At 42.8% G+C, this 14305-nt stretch overlaps 2 protein-coding genes across 2 annotated transcripts; both read left to right on the forward strand.

Annotated features, from left to right (window-relative positions):
• The first annotated feature begins 5413 nt into the window (after positions 1-5413).
• On the forward strand, positions 5414-9947 carry zgc:109982 (uncharacterized protein LOC553564 homolog). The gene is made up of 6 exons (XM_021604438.2): positions 5414-5755; positions 6039-6200; positions 6839-7018; positions 7996-8089; positions 8819-9002; positions 9317-9947. The coding sequence occupies exons 1-6, from the start codon at positions 5659-5661 to the stop codon at positions 9554-9556; spliced, it is 957 nt and encodes a 318-aa protein (XP_021460113.2). The 5' UTR covers positions 5414-5658; the 3' UTR covers positions 9557-9947.
• A 228-nt stretch (positions 9948-10175) lies between these two features.
• Positions 10176-12406, forward strand: dr1 (down-regulator of transcription 1). The gene is made up of 3 exons (XM_021604441.2): positions 10176-10986; positions 11300-11463; positions 11786-12406. Exons 1-3 carry the CDS (start codon positions 10767-10769, stop codon positions 11930-11932), a joined length of 531 nt encoding a protein of 176 aa, XP_021460116.1. The 5' UTR covers positions 10176-10766; the 3' UTR covers positions 11933-12406.
• The last annotated feature ends 1899 nt before the right edge of the window (positions 12407-14305 follow it).

The raw sequence follows: 14305 nt of genomic DNA on the forward strand, positions 1-14305 counted from the left end.
ATACAGTAGATGGTATCGAGTACAGTATATACATATGAGATGAGTATGTAAACAAAGTGGCATAGTTAAAGTGGCTAGTGATACATGTATTATATAAGGATACAGTCGATGATATACAGTATATACGTATGCATATGAGATGAATAATGTAGGGTAAGTAACATTATATAAGGTAGCATTGTTTAAAGTGGCTAGTGATATATTTAAATCATTTCCCATCAATTCCCATTATTAAAGTGGCTGGAGTTGAGTCAGTGTCAGTGTGTTGGCAGCAGCCACTCAATGTTAGTGGTGGCTGTTTAACAGTCTGATGGCCTTGAGATAGAAGCTGTTTTTCAGTCTCTCGGTCCCAGCTTTGATGCACCTGTACTGACCTCGCCTTCTGGATGATAGCGGGGTGAACAGGCAGTGGCTCGGGTGGTTGATGTCCTTGATGATCTTTATGGCCTTCCTGTGACATCGGGTGGTGTAGGTGTCCTGGAGGGCAGGTAGTTTGCCCCCGGTGATGCGTTGTGCAGACCTCACTACCCTCTGGAGAGCCTTACGGTTGAGGGCGGAGCAGTTGCCGTACCAGGCGGTGATACAGCCCGACAGGATGCTCTCGATTGTGCATCTGTAGAAGTTTGTGAGTGCTTTTGGTGACAAGACAAATTTCTTCAGCCTCCTGAGGTTGAAGAGGCGCTGCTGCGCCTTCTTCACAATGCTGTCTGTGTGAGTGGACCAATTCAGTTTGTCTGTGATGTGTATGCCGAGGAACTTAAAACTTGCTACCCTCTCCACTACTGTTCCATCGATGTGGATAGGGGGGTGTTCCCTCTGCTGTTTCCTGAAGTCCACAATCATCTCCTTAGTTTTGTTGACGTTGAGTGTGAGGTTATTTTCCTGACACCACACTCCGAGGGCCCTCACCTCCTCCCTGTAGGCCGTCTCGTCGTTGTTGGTAATCAAGCCTACCACTGTTGTGTCGTCCGCAAACTTGATGATTGAGTTGGAGGCGTGCGTGGCCACGCAGTCGTGGGTGAACAGGGAGTACAGGAGAGGGCTCAGAACGCACCCTTGTGGGGCCCCAGTGTTGAGGATCAGCGGGGAGGAGATTTTGTTGCCTACCCTCACCACCTGGGGGCGGCCCGTCAGGAAGTCCAGTACCCAGTTGCACAGGGCGGGGTCGAGACCCAGGGTCTCGAGCTTGATGACGAGCTTGGAGGGTACTATGGTGTTGAATGCCGAGCTGTAGTCGATGAACAGCATTCTCACATAGGTATTCCTCTTGTCCAGATGGGTTAGGGCAGTGTGCAGTGTGGTTGAGATTGCATCGTCTGTGGACCTATTTGGGCGGTAAGCAAATTGGAGTGGGTCTAGGGTGTCAGGTAGGGTGGAGGTGATATGGTCCTTGACTAGTGTCTCAAAGCACTTCATGATGACGGAAGTGAGTGCTACGGGGCGGTAGTCGTTTAGCTCAGTTACCTTAGCTTTCTTGGGAACAGGAACAATGGTGGCCCTCTTGAAGCATGTGGGAACAGCAGACTGGTATAGGGATTGATTGAATATGTCCGTAAACACACCGGCCAGCTGGTCTGCGCATGCTCTGAGGGCGCGGCTGGGGATGCCGTCTGGGCCTGCAGCCTTGCGAGGGTTAACACGTTTAAATGTCTTACTCACATCGACTGCAGTGAAGGAGAGACCGCATGTTTTCGTTGCAGGCCGTGTCAGTGGCACTGTATTGTCCTCAAAGCGGGCAAAAAAGTTATTTAGTCTGCCTGGGAGCAGGACATCCGTGACTGGGCTGGATTTCTTCCTGTAGTCCGTGATTGACTGTAGACCCTGCCACATGCCTCTTGTGTCTGAGCCGTTGAATTGAGATTCTACTTTGTCTCTGTACTGACGCTTAGGTTGTTTGATAGCCTTGCAGAGGGAATAGCTGCACTGTTTGTATTCGGTCATGTTACCAGACACCTTGCCCTGATTAAAAGCAGTGGTTCGCGCTTTCAGTTTCACGCGAATGCTGCCATCAATCCACGGTTTCTGGTTAGGGAATGTTTTAATCGTTGCTATGGGAACGACATCTTCAACGCACGTTCTAATGAACTCGCACACCGAATCAGCGTATTCGTCAATGTTGTTGTCTGACGCAATACGAAACATGTCCCAGTCCACGTGATGGAAGCAGTCTTGGAGTGTGGAGTCAGCTTGGTCGGACCAGCGTTGGACAGACCTCAGCGTGGGAGCCTCTTGTTTTAGTTTCTGTCTGTAGGCAGGGATCAACAAAATGGAGTCGTGGTCAGCTTTTCCGAAAGGGGGGCGGGGCAGGGCCTTATATGCGTTGCGGAAGTTAGAGTAACAATGATCCATGGTCTTTCCACCCCTGGTTGCGCAATCGATATGCTGATAAAATTTAGGGAGTCTTGTTTTCAGATTAGCCTTGTTAAAATCCCCAGCTACAATGAATGCAGCCTCCGGATAAATGGTTTCCAGTTTGCAAAGAGTCAAATAAAGTTCATTCAGAGCCATCGATGTGTCTGCTTGGGGGGGGATATATACGGCTGTGATTATAATCAAAGAGAATTATCTTGGTAGATAATGCGGTCTACATTTGATTGTGAGGAATTCTAAATCAGTTGAACAGAAGGATTTGAGTTCCTGTATGTTTCTTTCATCACACCACGTCACGTTAACCATAAGGCATACGCCCCCGCCCACACTTGCTGTCTCTGCGTGGCCAGCTCCCCTCTCTCCACCGGGATTATCTGCCTCTGACCTTATTAAAAGGGCTGAGTCACTGGTTTGCTGTCTCTCTCTCTCTCTCTCTCTCTCTCTCTCTCTCTATTTCAATTAAATTACATTCAAAGGGCTTTCTTGGCATGGGAAACATATGTTCACCCAATAGATAATTGAGTTGACCAAAATTGGATTTGTTTTGGAATCATTTCTCTCTGTCTATCTCTACCGCACCTGCTGTCTCGACCTCTGAATTCTGGGTTATGAAAAGCCAACTGAGATTTACTCCTGAGGTGCTGACCTGTTGCACCCTCTATAACCACTGTGATTATTATTTGACCCTGTTGGTCATCTATGAATGTTTGAACATCTTGAAGAAAGATCTGGCCTTAATGGCCATGTAGTCTTATAATCCCCACCTGGCACAGCCAGAAGATGCCTGGCCACCTCTCAGAGCCTGGTTCCCCTCTAGGTTTCTGCTTTTCTATGGTGTTTTTTTCCTAGCCACCATGCTTTTACATCTGCATTGCTTGCTGTTTGGGGTTTTAGGCTGGGTTTCTTGTGACAAATGCTGATGTAAAAAGGGCTTTATACAATATATTTGATTGATTGTGTGTGTGTATAGGTGTAGGCTATGTGCTGGGTGGTAGACAATTTACCCATGACACAGTGTTTATTTACCCTAGTCTGATTGACACCAAACACACACCAAAGTCTTCCTCTACTCTCCCTCGCTGTGTACCACATGAGTCTCTTCAGTCAGGCTAAGTTTGCCCACACACCTTACTTCTTTTACCACTATCCCTGCTAGCCCACAGCCACCCCACTAATCAATCTCATATAAAAGTCTTATAACATTAGTTAAGCCCTCAGACGGGGCCAGGCGTACTTCTCTTTGTGTGTGTGTGTGTGTGTGTGTGTGTGTGTGTGTGTGTGTGTGTGTGTGTGTGTGTGTGTGTGTGTGTGTGTGTGTGTGTGTGTGTGTGTGCTATCGCAACCCACAACTGTCTCAGACTATGTTAGGAATATTTATTTCTCACACACAATAGAATAGGTCAACTTTTGTACTATGGGGGGATAGTAGATTTACATAGTCTAGTGCTTTTGCTGTTTTTACCTTTGGACTACTCATCTTGTTGTCTGACAAAAAGTAGAAGTTGGCAGTTCTTCCAATATCTTCAATATGCACCTCGGACGCGTGCAGTTGCGTCCAGGATGTGTCTGCCTTCACTTGTAGCCTGTGAGAAAGACTTGATCATGTGACTGGCATTGGACAATGAGAATTGAGCTATCTGAGAGAGCCATGTGAGTAAGAAGTACTTTGGAGCAGGCAGCCGGGAAAAATATATTATGATGACTATTTCAGCCCAAGGGCACAACGGCCACTGGACACAAAAGACATAAAACATTTTAGGGGCCGTGACGTCCACACAAAGGGAATGCAGCTGTGAAATTCGAGGAATTATCAAGTGCTTGTCAAATTGTGAATGAGAGACTGATGAAGTGTGTGCAACCTGAGCAAAAAACAAAGCAGAGCCCATGCCTTTCATGAAGCGTTTTTCAAATCATCATTAGAGTCTCATCATGCAGCCTTAGAATGTATTAAACATTAAAACATGTAACCCAGTGTTTGTATCACAACTAAAGTTGTAAAATAATGCCATAGAATTCTAAGCAAATCTTGTCTGCTAAATGAACTAGTGTAGTCCACAACCATATGGCATAAGGACAACTCAGAGTATGCTATTCTGTTCTTCTGAAATAGACTACAGTTTCTTCATATCATGTTTCTTTAGACCTGTCTAAAAAATATAATGGATTTATTGTGATGGTATAGCTATATCACATGGACTTATTAGACTTTTTAAAATGTTGTTTTTCCAAAGGTCTGCATCAGTGGTGAACGACAAGGCACTGGAGTGGCGAACCACACTTGCTGTCTCTGCGTGGCCAGCTCCCCTCTCTCCACCGGGATTATCTGCCTCTGACCTTATTAAAAGGGCTGAGTCACTGGTTTGCTGTCTCTCTCTCTCTCTCTCTCTATATATATATATATTTCAATTCAATTACATTCAAAGGGCTTTCTTGGCATTGGAAACATATGTTCACCCAATAGATAATTGAGTTGACCAAAATGTGATTTGTTTTAGAATCATTTCTCTCTCTCTGTCTATCTCTACCGCACCTGCTGTCTCGACCTCTGAATTCTGGGTTATGAAAAGCCAACTGAGATTTACTCCTGAGATGCTAACCTGTTGCACCCTCTATAACCACTGTGATTATTATTTGACCCTGCTGGTCATCTATGAATGTTTGAACATCTTGAAGAAAGATCTGGCCTTAATGGCCATGTAGTCTTATAATCCCCACCTGGCACAGCCAGAAGATACCTGGCCACCTCTCAGAGCCTGGTTCCCCTCTAGGTTTCTGCATTTCTAGGGTGTTTTTTTGCTAGCCACCATGCTTTTACATCTGCATTGCTTGCTGTTTGGGGTTTTAGGCTGGGTTTCTTGTGACAAATGCTGATGTAAAAAGGGCTTTATACAATATATATTGATTGATTGTGTGTGTGTATAGGTGTAGGCTATGTGTGTGGCATGCTAATGGATGCTAATCATGCTCCTGTATAAGGCTGTTTCTGCTGAGTCTGACTACAGTGGATTACTGAGCCGAAAGCAAATCACCTTTACTCCCTCTCTTTCATCTCCTCATGCTCACTCTTATTCCGTCCTTCTCTCTCATTCCCCCCTCTCTTTCAATCTTCCCTCACTTTCGCTCCCCCATTGCTTTCATTCCCTCCTGCTGTCCCTCATTACCTGATACTGGAGTTGTGAGACCAATTTATTTTTGTACCGTTCAAATCACTTTATTAGCCTTATCCAGGCATTTTTCTCAATTTAGGTTCTTAAAGATAAAGGAGTTTCTGTGAGACTAACAGCAGCGATGAACCAGAAGATTGTCCTCATCACAGGTTGCTCCTCAGGCATCGGCCTGGCCCTGGCTGTACGCATAGCCAAGGATGAAAAGAAGAGGTTCATTGGTAAGTTAATGGGTACTCTTTGGGTTGAACAGAATTTGGATATTTAATGTTATGGTAACCAAAATGTGATGTTTATTCCATCTCTGTCAATGGATGAAATCTCAGCTATCTGTTAAAATTATTATGGAAAGCAGTGAAATTGTGAGGATGGTTCCTTTACCTTCAGAATCCCCAAAAGTATGGTCAGAAACTCCTAATCCCCAGACTATACAGCTACACAATATTCATAGACAAACTTGTCTGCTTCCAAGAGACTAAGATACACCTGTGTTGTGTTCTCCAGTATATGCCACAATGAGGAACCTGGGTAAGGCAGAGGCACTCATGGAGGCGGCAGGCAGGACTCTGGGCAGGACCCTGGTGATTAAACAACTGGATGTGTGCAATGAAGACTCCATCAAGGCCTGTGTGGCCAGCCTACCGGATGGCAAGCTAGACATACTCAGTAAGTACGGATGCATGCCTACACCCTTATCTGGTATTACATGTAGGCTAATGGCCTCACATTTATATGTATGGACACTGTCTTCCCTGATCGCATTTGCATTACAAACCCAGTAAAGCATTTGACTGTAATTATTTTGTAAGGCTAGTTGTTTGTACAGTCAAATTAAAATGGCCTGCACTGACTTTTCCCACACATCCCAATTCCAGTGGCCGGTTCAGTAGGATGTAACGTTACAGAACATTCAGGCAGAAATGTATCATAGAAAACAGATATAATTGTCTGTCATGTAGAATAGGGCATTGTTTCAGCTCTGCTGATTCTATTTGTATTTGCAAACAAATCAAATCAAAAATCAAATCAAATGTATTTATATAGCCCTTCGTACATCAGCTGATATCTCAAAGTGCTGTACAGAAACCCAGCCTAAAACCCCAAACAGCAAGCAATGCAGGTGTAGAAGCACGGTGGCTAGGAAAAACTCCCTAGAAAGGCCAAAACCTAGGAAGAAACCTAGAGAGGAACCAGGCTATGAGGGGTGGCCAGTCCTCTTCTGGCTGTGCCGGGTGGAGATTATGCAAACGCAACAATCAGAACGTTTTCACATAACTGAATAAACCTATATTTTCCCCTCTCAGTCAGCAATGCTGGGATGGGTCTGGTAGGCCCCATCGAGTGTCAGTCTATAGAGGAGATGAAGGCTGTCATGGATACCAACTTCTTTGGTCTAGTGAGACTCCTCAAAGAGATCCTACCAGACATGAAGAAGAGGAAGAGTGGCCATATTGTTGTGATCAGCAGTGTCATGGGCATACAGGGTAAGAGATGTTGCTTATTTTCACACAATTGCTTTTCATGAGGTTTTCTTACAGACTAGCAAGTGTATTTGTGAGTAGGCTACACATTTGTATGTGCCTAATGGCACAGACATGTATTTTAAAGGTAAACATGCATTACCAGTTGTAATGTGGTATGAACACAACCAGGCATGATGTTTTCATCTGATTGTCAAATCACTTCAAAAGGTGCACATTGGTCCACTCCAAAATAAATTCCAGCTTCCAAACAGTGCAACAGCCATTGGATTAATGGAAAGAAACATCTGTTAAAGAACACCAAAACGTGCAATGACATTCAGAGATTGTCAGTAGATCTAAACTCTTGTAGCCTGCATTAATTGACGTGACAAATTTTTAAAAAATTGTGAAAAGAAAAGTCAGAACACCTGAAAAAGGGCTGAAATATGGACGTAAATACAGCCATGTCTGTCCCGAGCTCATCGACACGGGAAACTGCGAAGTCCCAGTTAAAAACAATGTTGCCATTTTGCTAGCAGGCTGAATCCAGTCGATACAATGTTGCAAATTTGCTAGGGTATAGAGAGGAAGACAGCCAGAGAAAATAGATTAATACGATTGAAATAACCTGAACCAGCTGTCACTGGATTAAACCATGACAGGTTGTTCGTTTAATTTCGAATGCGCTTTTATTTTAATATTTACCACTGTATCAGTACAAAATTGCATTTTAAACACATAGGAGAATAGTTCAAAGAGATCCCCAGCAATGTTTGCAACTTTTGTTGCATTTAAGGGAGCTCATGTCTCATTTGGGGGGCAGAGCCCCCCCGGCCCCCATAATTCCCACACTGCTACTGGTTCAATATTAACCGTTGAAGAAAACTAGGCTTAGAAATGGAAAGACTCCATCACGATCTGAACTTCATAAATTTACATTTTACAATTGACACATCCGGTCTGTATAAATTATTTGGTGGCATTCTCCTTTTTCACAGGTATATTATTCAACGATGTCTACGCAGCATCCAAGTTTGCTGTGGAGGGTTTCTGTGAAAGCATGGCCGTCCAAGCCTTGAGGTTTAATCTGAAGTAAGTAGTCCTACCGTACCACTAGTTCTGGTCCAGGGCGTTAGTGTGGTTTGCTAAGGAATGCTCAGCATTAGCAATAACTAACGCCTTGGACCAGAGCTTCCCTTCCACATACTGCATCTGGTGTGTGTGGAGGGTACATTCACACTGCTCTGTTTGTGAGAGTTAAATTATCAGGGGGCAGAGATTAGAGAAGGGAGTGAGAGGATGCATCGTGGAGCTGCCTTCCCCTCAGGGGGAAATAATGCATGCTAACCAACACCTGTAGCCCACTCGTCCATGTCACCAACACCTGTAGCCCACTTGTCCATGTCACCAACACCTGTAGCCCACTCATCCATGTCACCAACACCTGTAGCCCACTCGTCCATGTCACCAACACCTGTAGCCCACTCATCCATGTCACCAACATCTGCACTTCTACACTGCAATATCCTACCAGTGTTTCATGCCACGAGTGACAAAAAACATGCTACAGTTGGGTAAAATGGCAATAACAACCACACCCAACAAATATTATAGAGATTATTTATAAGAAGCAACAGCGTACAGACACAATCTTAGGATTTATTATAGATTTTCCTGTGGTATTAGATACAGAAAATACAAAAGGGTTTTGGTGACAGAATAGAATTGAGTTTACTAGGCTAACTGAACATTCATTTGAAGTAGTAATTGTGTGTGTATGTGTGCGTGTGTGTGTGTGTGTTGCTGCCATTGCTGTGGCAGTATAAGTTTGATTGAGCCAGGTCCTGTGGTTACGGAGTTTGAGCATAAGGTCTATGAAGAGGGCATGAAGACAGACCTCTCCAAAGCTGACAAAGTGACAGCAGATATGTTTACCAACATCTATATGAAGAACTTCAAGCAGATCTATGAAAGCCTTGGACAGACACCTGAGGACATAGCAGAGGTATATTAGCTTATTGGGCTCAAATTGACACATTATAAAGGCTTATCCATATAACATATTATAAAGTATTACACTTAGAGACTAAGTAAAGTCTAATTCTAAATCACAGGGTTAGTTTGTTTGGTGCATGTGTTCAAATTTCTGTGCTTAAATGTCTCTCCCTAGCTTGACTCACTTGACTTGTCCAAGGGCCCTCAACAGTGCATCTCCAGAAAACCATGTTCTGGAAAGTTATTTTGTATTTATTTCAGGTTATTCTGAATTCTTCATCTCATTTTCAATGGCCCTTCCTTCTCCGTGTCTTCCTCCCTTAGCACACACACAAGATCATTACCATGGACAACCCTCCATTCCGGCACCAGACCAACACCTTGTACACCCCCATGACCACCCTGAAGTATGCTGATCCAAACGGAGACCTTCCCATCGACACCTTCTACAAGATGGTGTTTGAGCACGACAAGGTCTTCAATGCCAGCCTCAACTTCCTCAAGCTGCTACGCTGGAGGACCCGCAAGAGCTTCGCTATAGATAAGGACAAGAGCAATTCTTAGGATGTGTCCCAAAAGGCAATTTTCTAATTCATTCACTTTTTTTATTATAAATCATAAACCAACATAAAATTCCAAGGTTTTATCTTCTGAGTGTTGGTGTTGAAAATGTACGGATTCAAAAGTTGATGGAGTAGTTACCTTTCAATTTGGGCAAAATGTTTCACTGGGGAATCTCAATGGACTTTTGTATTGACAGGGCCTACAATAAAAGGATCCATCACCACTGATAAGATGTGTGGAGATCCAATTATGTAACAATATTATCTATTGGGCCACTAATCCATGATTCACAGGTTATAGAATATTACACTGCATTCAAAGTCCCAATTGTATTAAAGGATAATCCCATATTAACCACTACCTATGTATTATTAGATCACCTTTTTGTTTGTCCTGAACAAGCACAAGACAAGAATAGGGTTACATGTGATTTTAAAAAAAACATGGTAAAGGTCAATTGGGAAAGGGGAAATAAGCTTTCACACTTAAGTATTATAACCATATGTAGGCCTGCTATACATTTTTATTATGGTATTATTGTGCCTTCAACACAGTAGGTGGCGACATTTTTATTTGGTCGATTTCACAGGGCACCGTAGAAAAATAATATACCGGAAAGGGGTTTTATTTGCGTGGATCGTTTCCGCAGAAATTTCAGTGCCGAACTGCCGGTGAACTGAATTTAACAGAATAAATGAATTAAAGTATTTCGTTCGGCCGATAAAGGAACCGTGGTTCTCGTTCCAGTGTATATAGGATTTTGGTTTAAATAGTGTTTTGGGGATCAACACTGCGTTACGAAATGATCCCAACGACACGCTTGCTAGCCATGTTCTCAAAAGCCGCTGCATGTAACTAAACTAGCTAATGTTAGCTAGGCTAACGCGTTGCGATAGATGGACCATAGCTTGCTAACTCGCTAGCTGGTTTTCATTTTCTCTTGTCCTCACCATCGTGTTTTACTTAGACCTATTCGTTACATTCCACGTCTCTACAGTAACATTAGGATATGCTGTGTCAATAGGCTTTTGTGTAGCTAGTTTGCATAGCTTTAACTTTTAAACCCAACTAGCCAACGTTAGCGTCTAGCCCACGACATTTTCAACACGTAACGTTAGCTAGTTAGCCCTCTGCGGAAGCCTACCATCAAATCAAGCTTTCCCCCAGTTTGTTTTTTTATTAACTTGAGAAACTAGTTCTCTGGAATACGATGGCTTCTTCGTCGGGAAACGATGACGACCTCACCATTCCCAGGGCAGCCATCAACAAAATGATCAAGGAAACTCTGCCCAACGTACGGGTTGCCAATGATGCAAGAGAGCTTGTTGTGAACTGCTGCACAGAGTTCATACATCTAATCTCATCAGAGGCGAATGAAATATGTAACAAGTCTGAAAAGAAGACCATATCACCTGAACATGTAATTAATGGTTAGTATCTTTGTATTTTTTATTCTGTATCAACAGGTTTGAAAATATATTCACTTGTAATGTATAGGTGTTTCCCCCCTTCCTGCCTGCCATGTATTTTTTAGTTAATGCAGGTATGTGCTTGCCTGGCCACTTATCTGTAAACCAGGTTAGCTTTAGTAAATCAATCTGGAACCAAGTTAGCTAGTTATGCACTAGGAATTCCAACAATAATCAAGTGATGAGACTGTTGAATACATGTCTGTTTCCTTTTCCCCAACATTGTTTCCATAATTTTTTCCCGTTTCCCCTTACTATATCCTCTTCTCCACAGCACTTGAAAGCCTGGGTTTTGCGTCGTACATCACAGAGGTGAAGGATGTCCTGCAGGAGTGTAAAACAGTAGCACTTAAAAGGAGGAAGGCCAACTCTCGCCTGGAAAACCTGGGCATCCCAGAGGAAGAGCTCCTCAGACAACAGCAGGAACTATTTGCTAAGGTAAGGATCAAGAGTCATAACCTGGTTAACCAGACTGATCGTTACAAGAGTGTGTTAAGGATCAAGACAGATAACCTGTTTGATTCAGACTATTTCTTGCCACATCTCTGCACTTTTATAGATCACCTTCACCAGGAATGGATAACTGCAGTGCACAAACGGATATTTCTGCAGTGTGACAAAGGCTCAAATAATGTATATTTGTTTTGGTAACATTTAGTAGATATTCTAGGTTGAGTGGCTCCCCTGCTTTGCTGTTTGCATCTCTATCTCTGACCATGTCTAATTTATTGGTGGACTGACTGTATTTACTGTGTTCCAGGCACGGCAGCAGCAGGCCGAGCTGGCCCAGCAGGAGTGGCTCCAGATGCAGCAAGCTGCCCAGCAGGCCCAGTTGGCTGCAGCATCTGCCAGCGCTGGACAGCAGGCTGGCTCGTCCCAGGATGAGGATGATGAGGATGACATGTGATAATGAAGATGATCCCTGGGTCTGGGCTGCAACATGCAAAACATTTGGAACAGATAGTAAAAACAAGAATTTCTTATTGGATAACTACAGATAGTAGGCTGCCACCTGTTTCTGGCTGTTTTCATCCGTTTCGTGCCTGCTGAGGCCATATCCCTCGTCTTTGGACAGTGTCGGCAAGCAGCCCTCTCTTTCTCTCTCCGAACACTCTCATTGGCAGTGATCTGAGCTGTGTTCGGACATAATGCACATAACCCCACCAGTCCAGTATCAGGAGTTCACATTATAGACAGTTTCAAGGTACATAGATATGGGGAATTTTATTATATATAGGTTTTTATTGTCACATACTAGGTAGACATGTTTTCCTTTTTGACAGCAGTACCTGAAAACCCATTTGGATAAATATACATTTAAGCTTTCCTCTACTTAAATTAACAACTTTTTTGCCAATTACAAATCATTTGTTACATCTGGCATGGAATTGTCATTTTCTGTGTGATTTGTAGGTTAGAGATCAATGGATGCAAGGTGGCATGGAAAATGCTGCAAAAGGTGTATTGGGAGGGGGCAGGAGAACAGCTCCTCACTTGTCTTACCAAAGGTGGGCGGTGCTTATTCCTCCTACTGGCATGTCCTTTTTGGGAAATAATTTTTGCAGAACTTGTTCCTTTACCCCCCTCTTTGTTTAACATGACGGATATGTCCCCAATAGCACCACATCCCATAAACTGGCTCTGATCAATCATTTGGGATACACCCAACATATTTCTGAAACACTTAGAAGGGTTGTGAATATGTTTTGATTTGTAAAATTTTATTTTAGCTCAGTCATACAGTGCCTTCGGAAACTATTCAGACCCCTTGACTTTTTTTCACATTTTCTTACATTAGTCTTATTCTAAAAATTATTAAATCATTTTTCCCCATCAATCTACACACAATGCCCCATAATGACAAAGCAACAACTTTGCACCTGAGCTCAATTGAGTCTCATAGCAAAGGGTCTGAATACTTGTGAAAATAAGGTATTTCTGTTTATTTATTTTCTCAAATCCTGTTTTTGCTTTGTCATTATGGGGTATTGTGTTTAGGTTGCTGAGGAAAAACATTTTATTTAATACATTTTAGAATAAAGCTGTAACGTAACAATGTGAAAGTCAAGGGGTCTGAATACTTTCTGAAGGCATTGTACATGGTGTAAGTAGGTTGATTCTTTTTTTTAGGATGTTCACCTACAGTATTGCTAACTGTTTAGCTACTCCTTTCAGAATCTTTTTTGACTGACTCATATAACCAAAGATATAGGTTGTGTCCTAAATGGCACCCTATTCCCTATATTGTGCAATACCTTTGACAAGAAAACAATTGACCCTGGTCAAAAGTAGAGCACTACATAGGGAATAGGGTGCAATTTGGGTTACAACCACAGGAGAGCTTAACAACCCAAGTATATGAGCCTACAGTGTATGTTCCATGTGTAGTATAAAGAGACGTGTGTACAGTGTGCACTCAAGTTACTGTTCTCAATGACTGATAACTTTCACCTTGAAAAAATGCTTTGATATCTTCTTGGCTTTTTATATTGTGCATCCCAAATGGTACCCTATTATCTTTATGCTGCACGACTTTGGCTCTTGTCAATAGTAGTGCACTATTTCGGGAATGGGGTGCACATTTGTTTTTCTGTGGTGCAGTATGATAAAGTTGCGTTATGAGTGTGTGGTGAATTCTATAAAGATTGGTAACCTCTCATTGTGTTACCCATTTCACATGCCTTTTATAAAGTTAGGGTTAGGGTTAGGGTTATTCTTTAAGCAATAAAGTTAACATCTTTTATAGTGACCTATTGTTCCTCATGTTTGCTGGACTTATTTACAGTTCTTTCCTCATTTTTAGGTGTTTTTGTACTGTGTATGTTAGCCTCAGTTTTATACATCATGGACAAAAGCTGCATTTTTTTTGTTTTTAATTTGACTAGGACCAACAAGTCATAAAATGCCATTATGTTTTGATGGTCAATTATTCTAAATAAGACAACTAATGTAAAGTCATTACAATGACCGACATTGACATGGCCTGCATACCCACCAGGCATGTCACCCATTGATCATGTTTGGGATGCTCTGGATCGATGTGTACGACAGCATGTTTCAGTTTCCACCAATAGCCAGCAACTTCGTACAGCCATTGAAGAGGAGTCCGGCAACATTCAGGCCACAATCAACAGCCTGCTCAACTCTATGCGAAGGAGATGTGTCATGCTGCATGAGGCAAAATGATGGTCGCACCAGAAACTGACTGTTTTTTCTGATCCATGCCCCTACTGCTTTTTTTTAAGCTATCTGTGACTAACAGATGCATGTCTGTATTCCC

Source organism: Oncorhynchus mykiss, chromosome 5 (genome assembly GCF_013265735.2).
Source record: "Oncorhynchus mykiss isolate Arlee chromosome 5, USDA_OmykA_1.1, whole genome shotgun sequence".
NCBI classification, from domain to species: Eukaryota; Metazoa; Chordata; class Actinopteri; order Salmoniformes; family Salmonidae; genus Oncorhynchus; species Oncorhynchus mykiss.

Bases quoted from the DNA above. Each gene is read 5' to 3' on its own strand.
- zgc:109982 (XM_021604438.2), top strand. From the start codon at position 5,659: ATGAACCAGAAGATTGTCCTCATCACAGGTTGCTCCTCAGGCATCGGC. The intron at 5,756-6,038 runs GTAAGTTAATGG...TGTGTTCTCCAG, and splicing joins TGAAAAGAAGAGGTTCATTG to TATATGCCACAATGAGGAAC. The intron at 9,003-9,316 runs GTATATTAGCTT...TTCCTCCCTTAG, and splicing joins CACCTGAGGACATAGCAGAG to CACACACACAAGATCATTAC.
- dr1 (XM_021604441.2), top strand. From the start codon at position 10,767: ATGGCTTCTTCGTCGGGAAACGATGACGACCTCACCATTCCCAGGGCA. The intron at 10,987-11,299 runs GTTAGTATCTTT...TCTTCTCCACAG, and splicing joins ACCTGAACATGTAATTAATG to CACTTGAAAGCCTGGGTTTT. The intron at 11,464-11,785 runs GTAAGGATCAAG...ACTGTGTTCCAG, and splicing joins AGCAGGAACTATTTGCTAAG to GCACGGCAGCAGCAGGCCGA.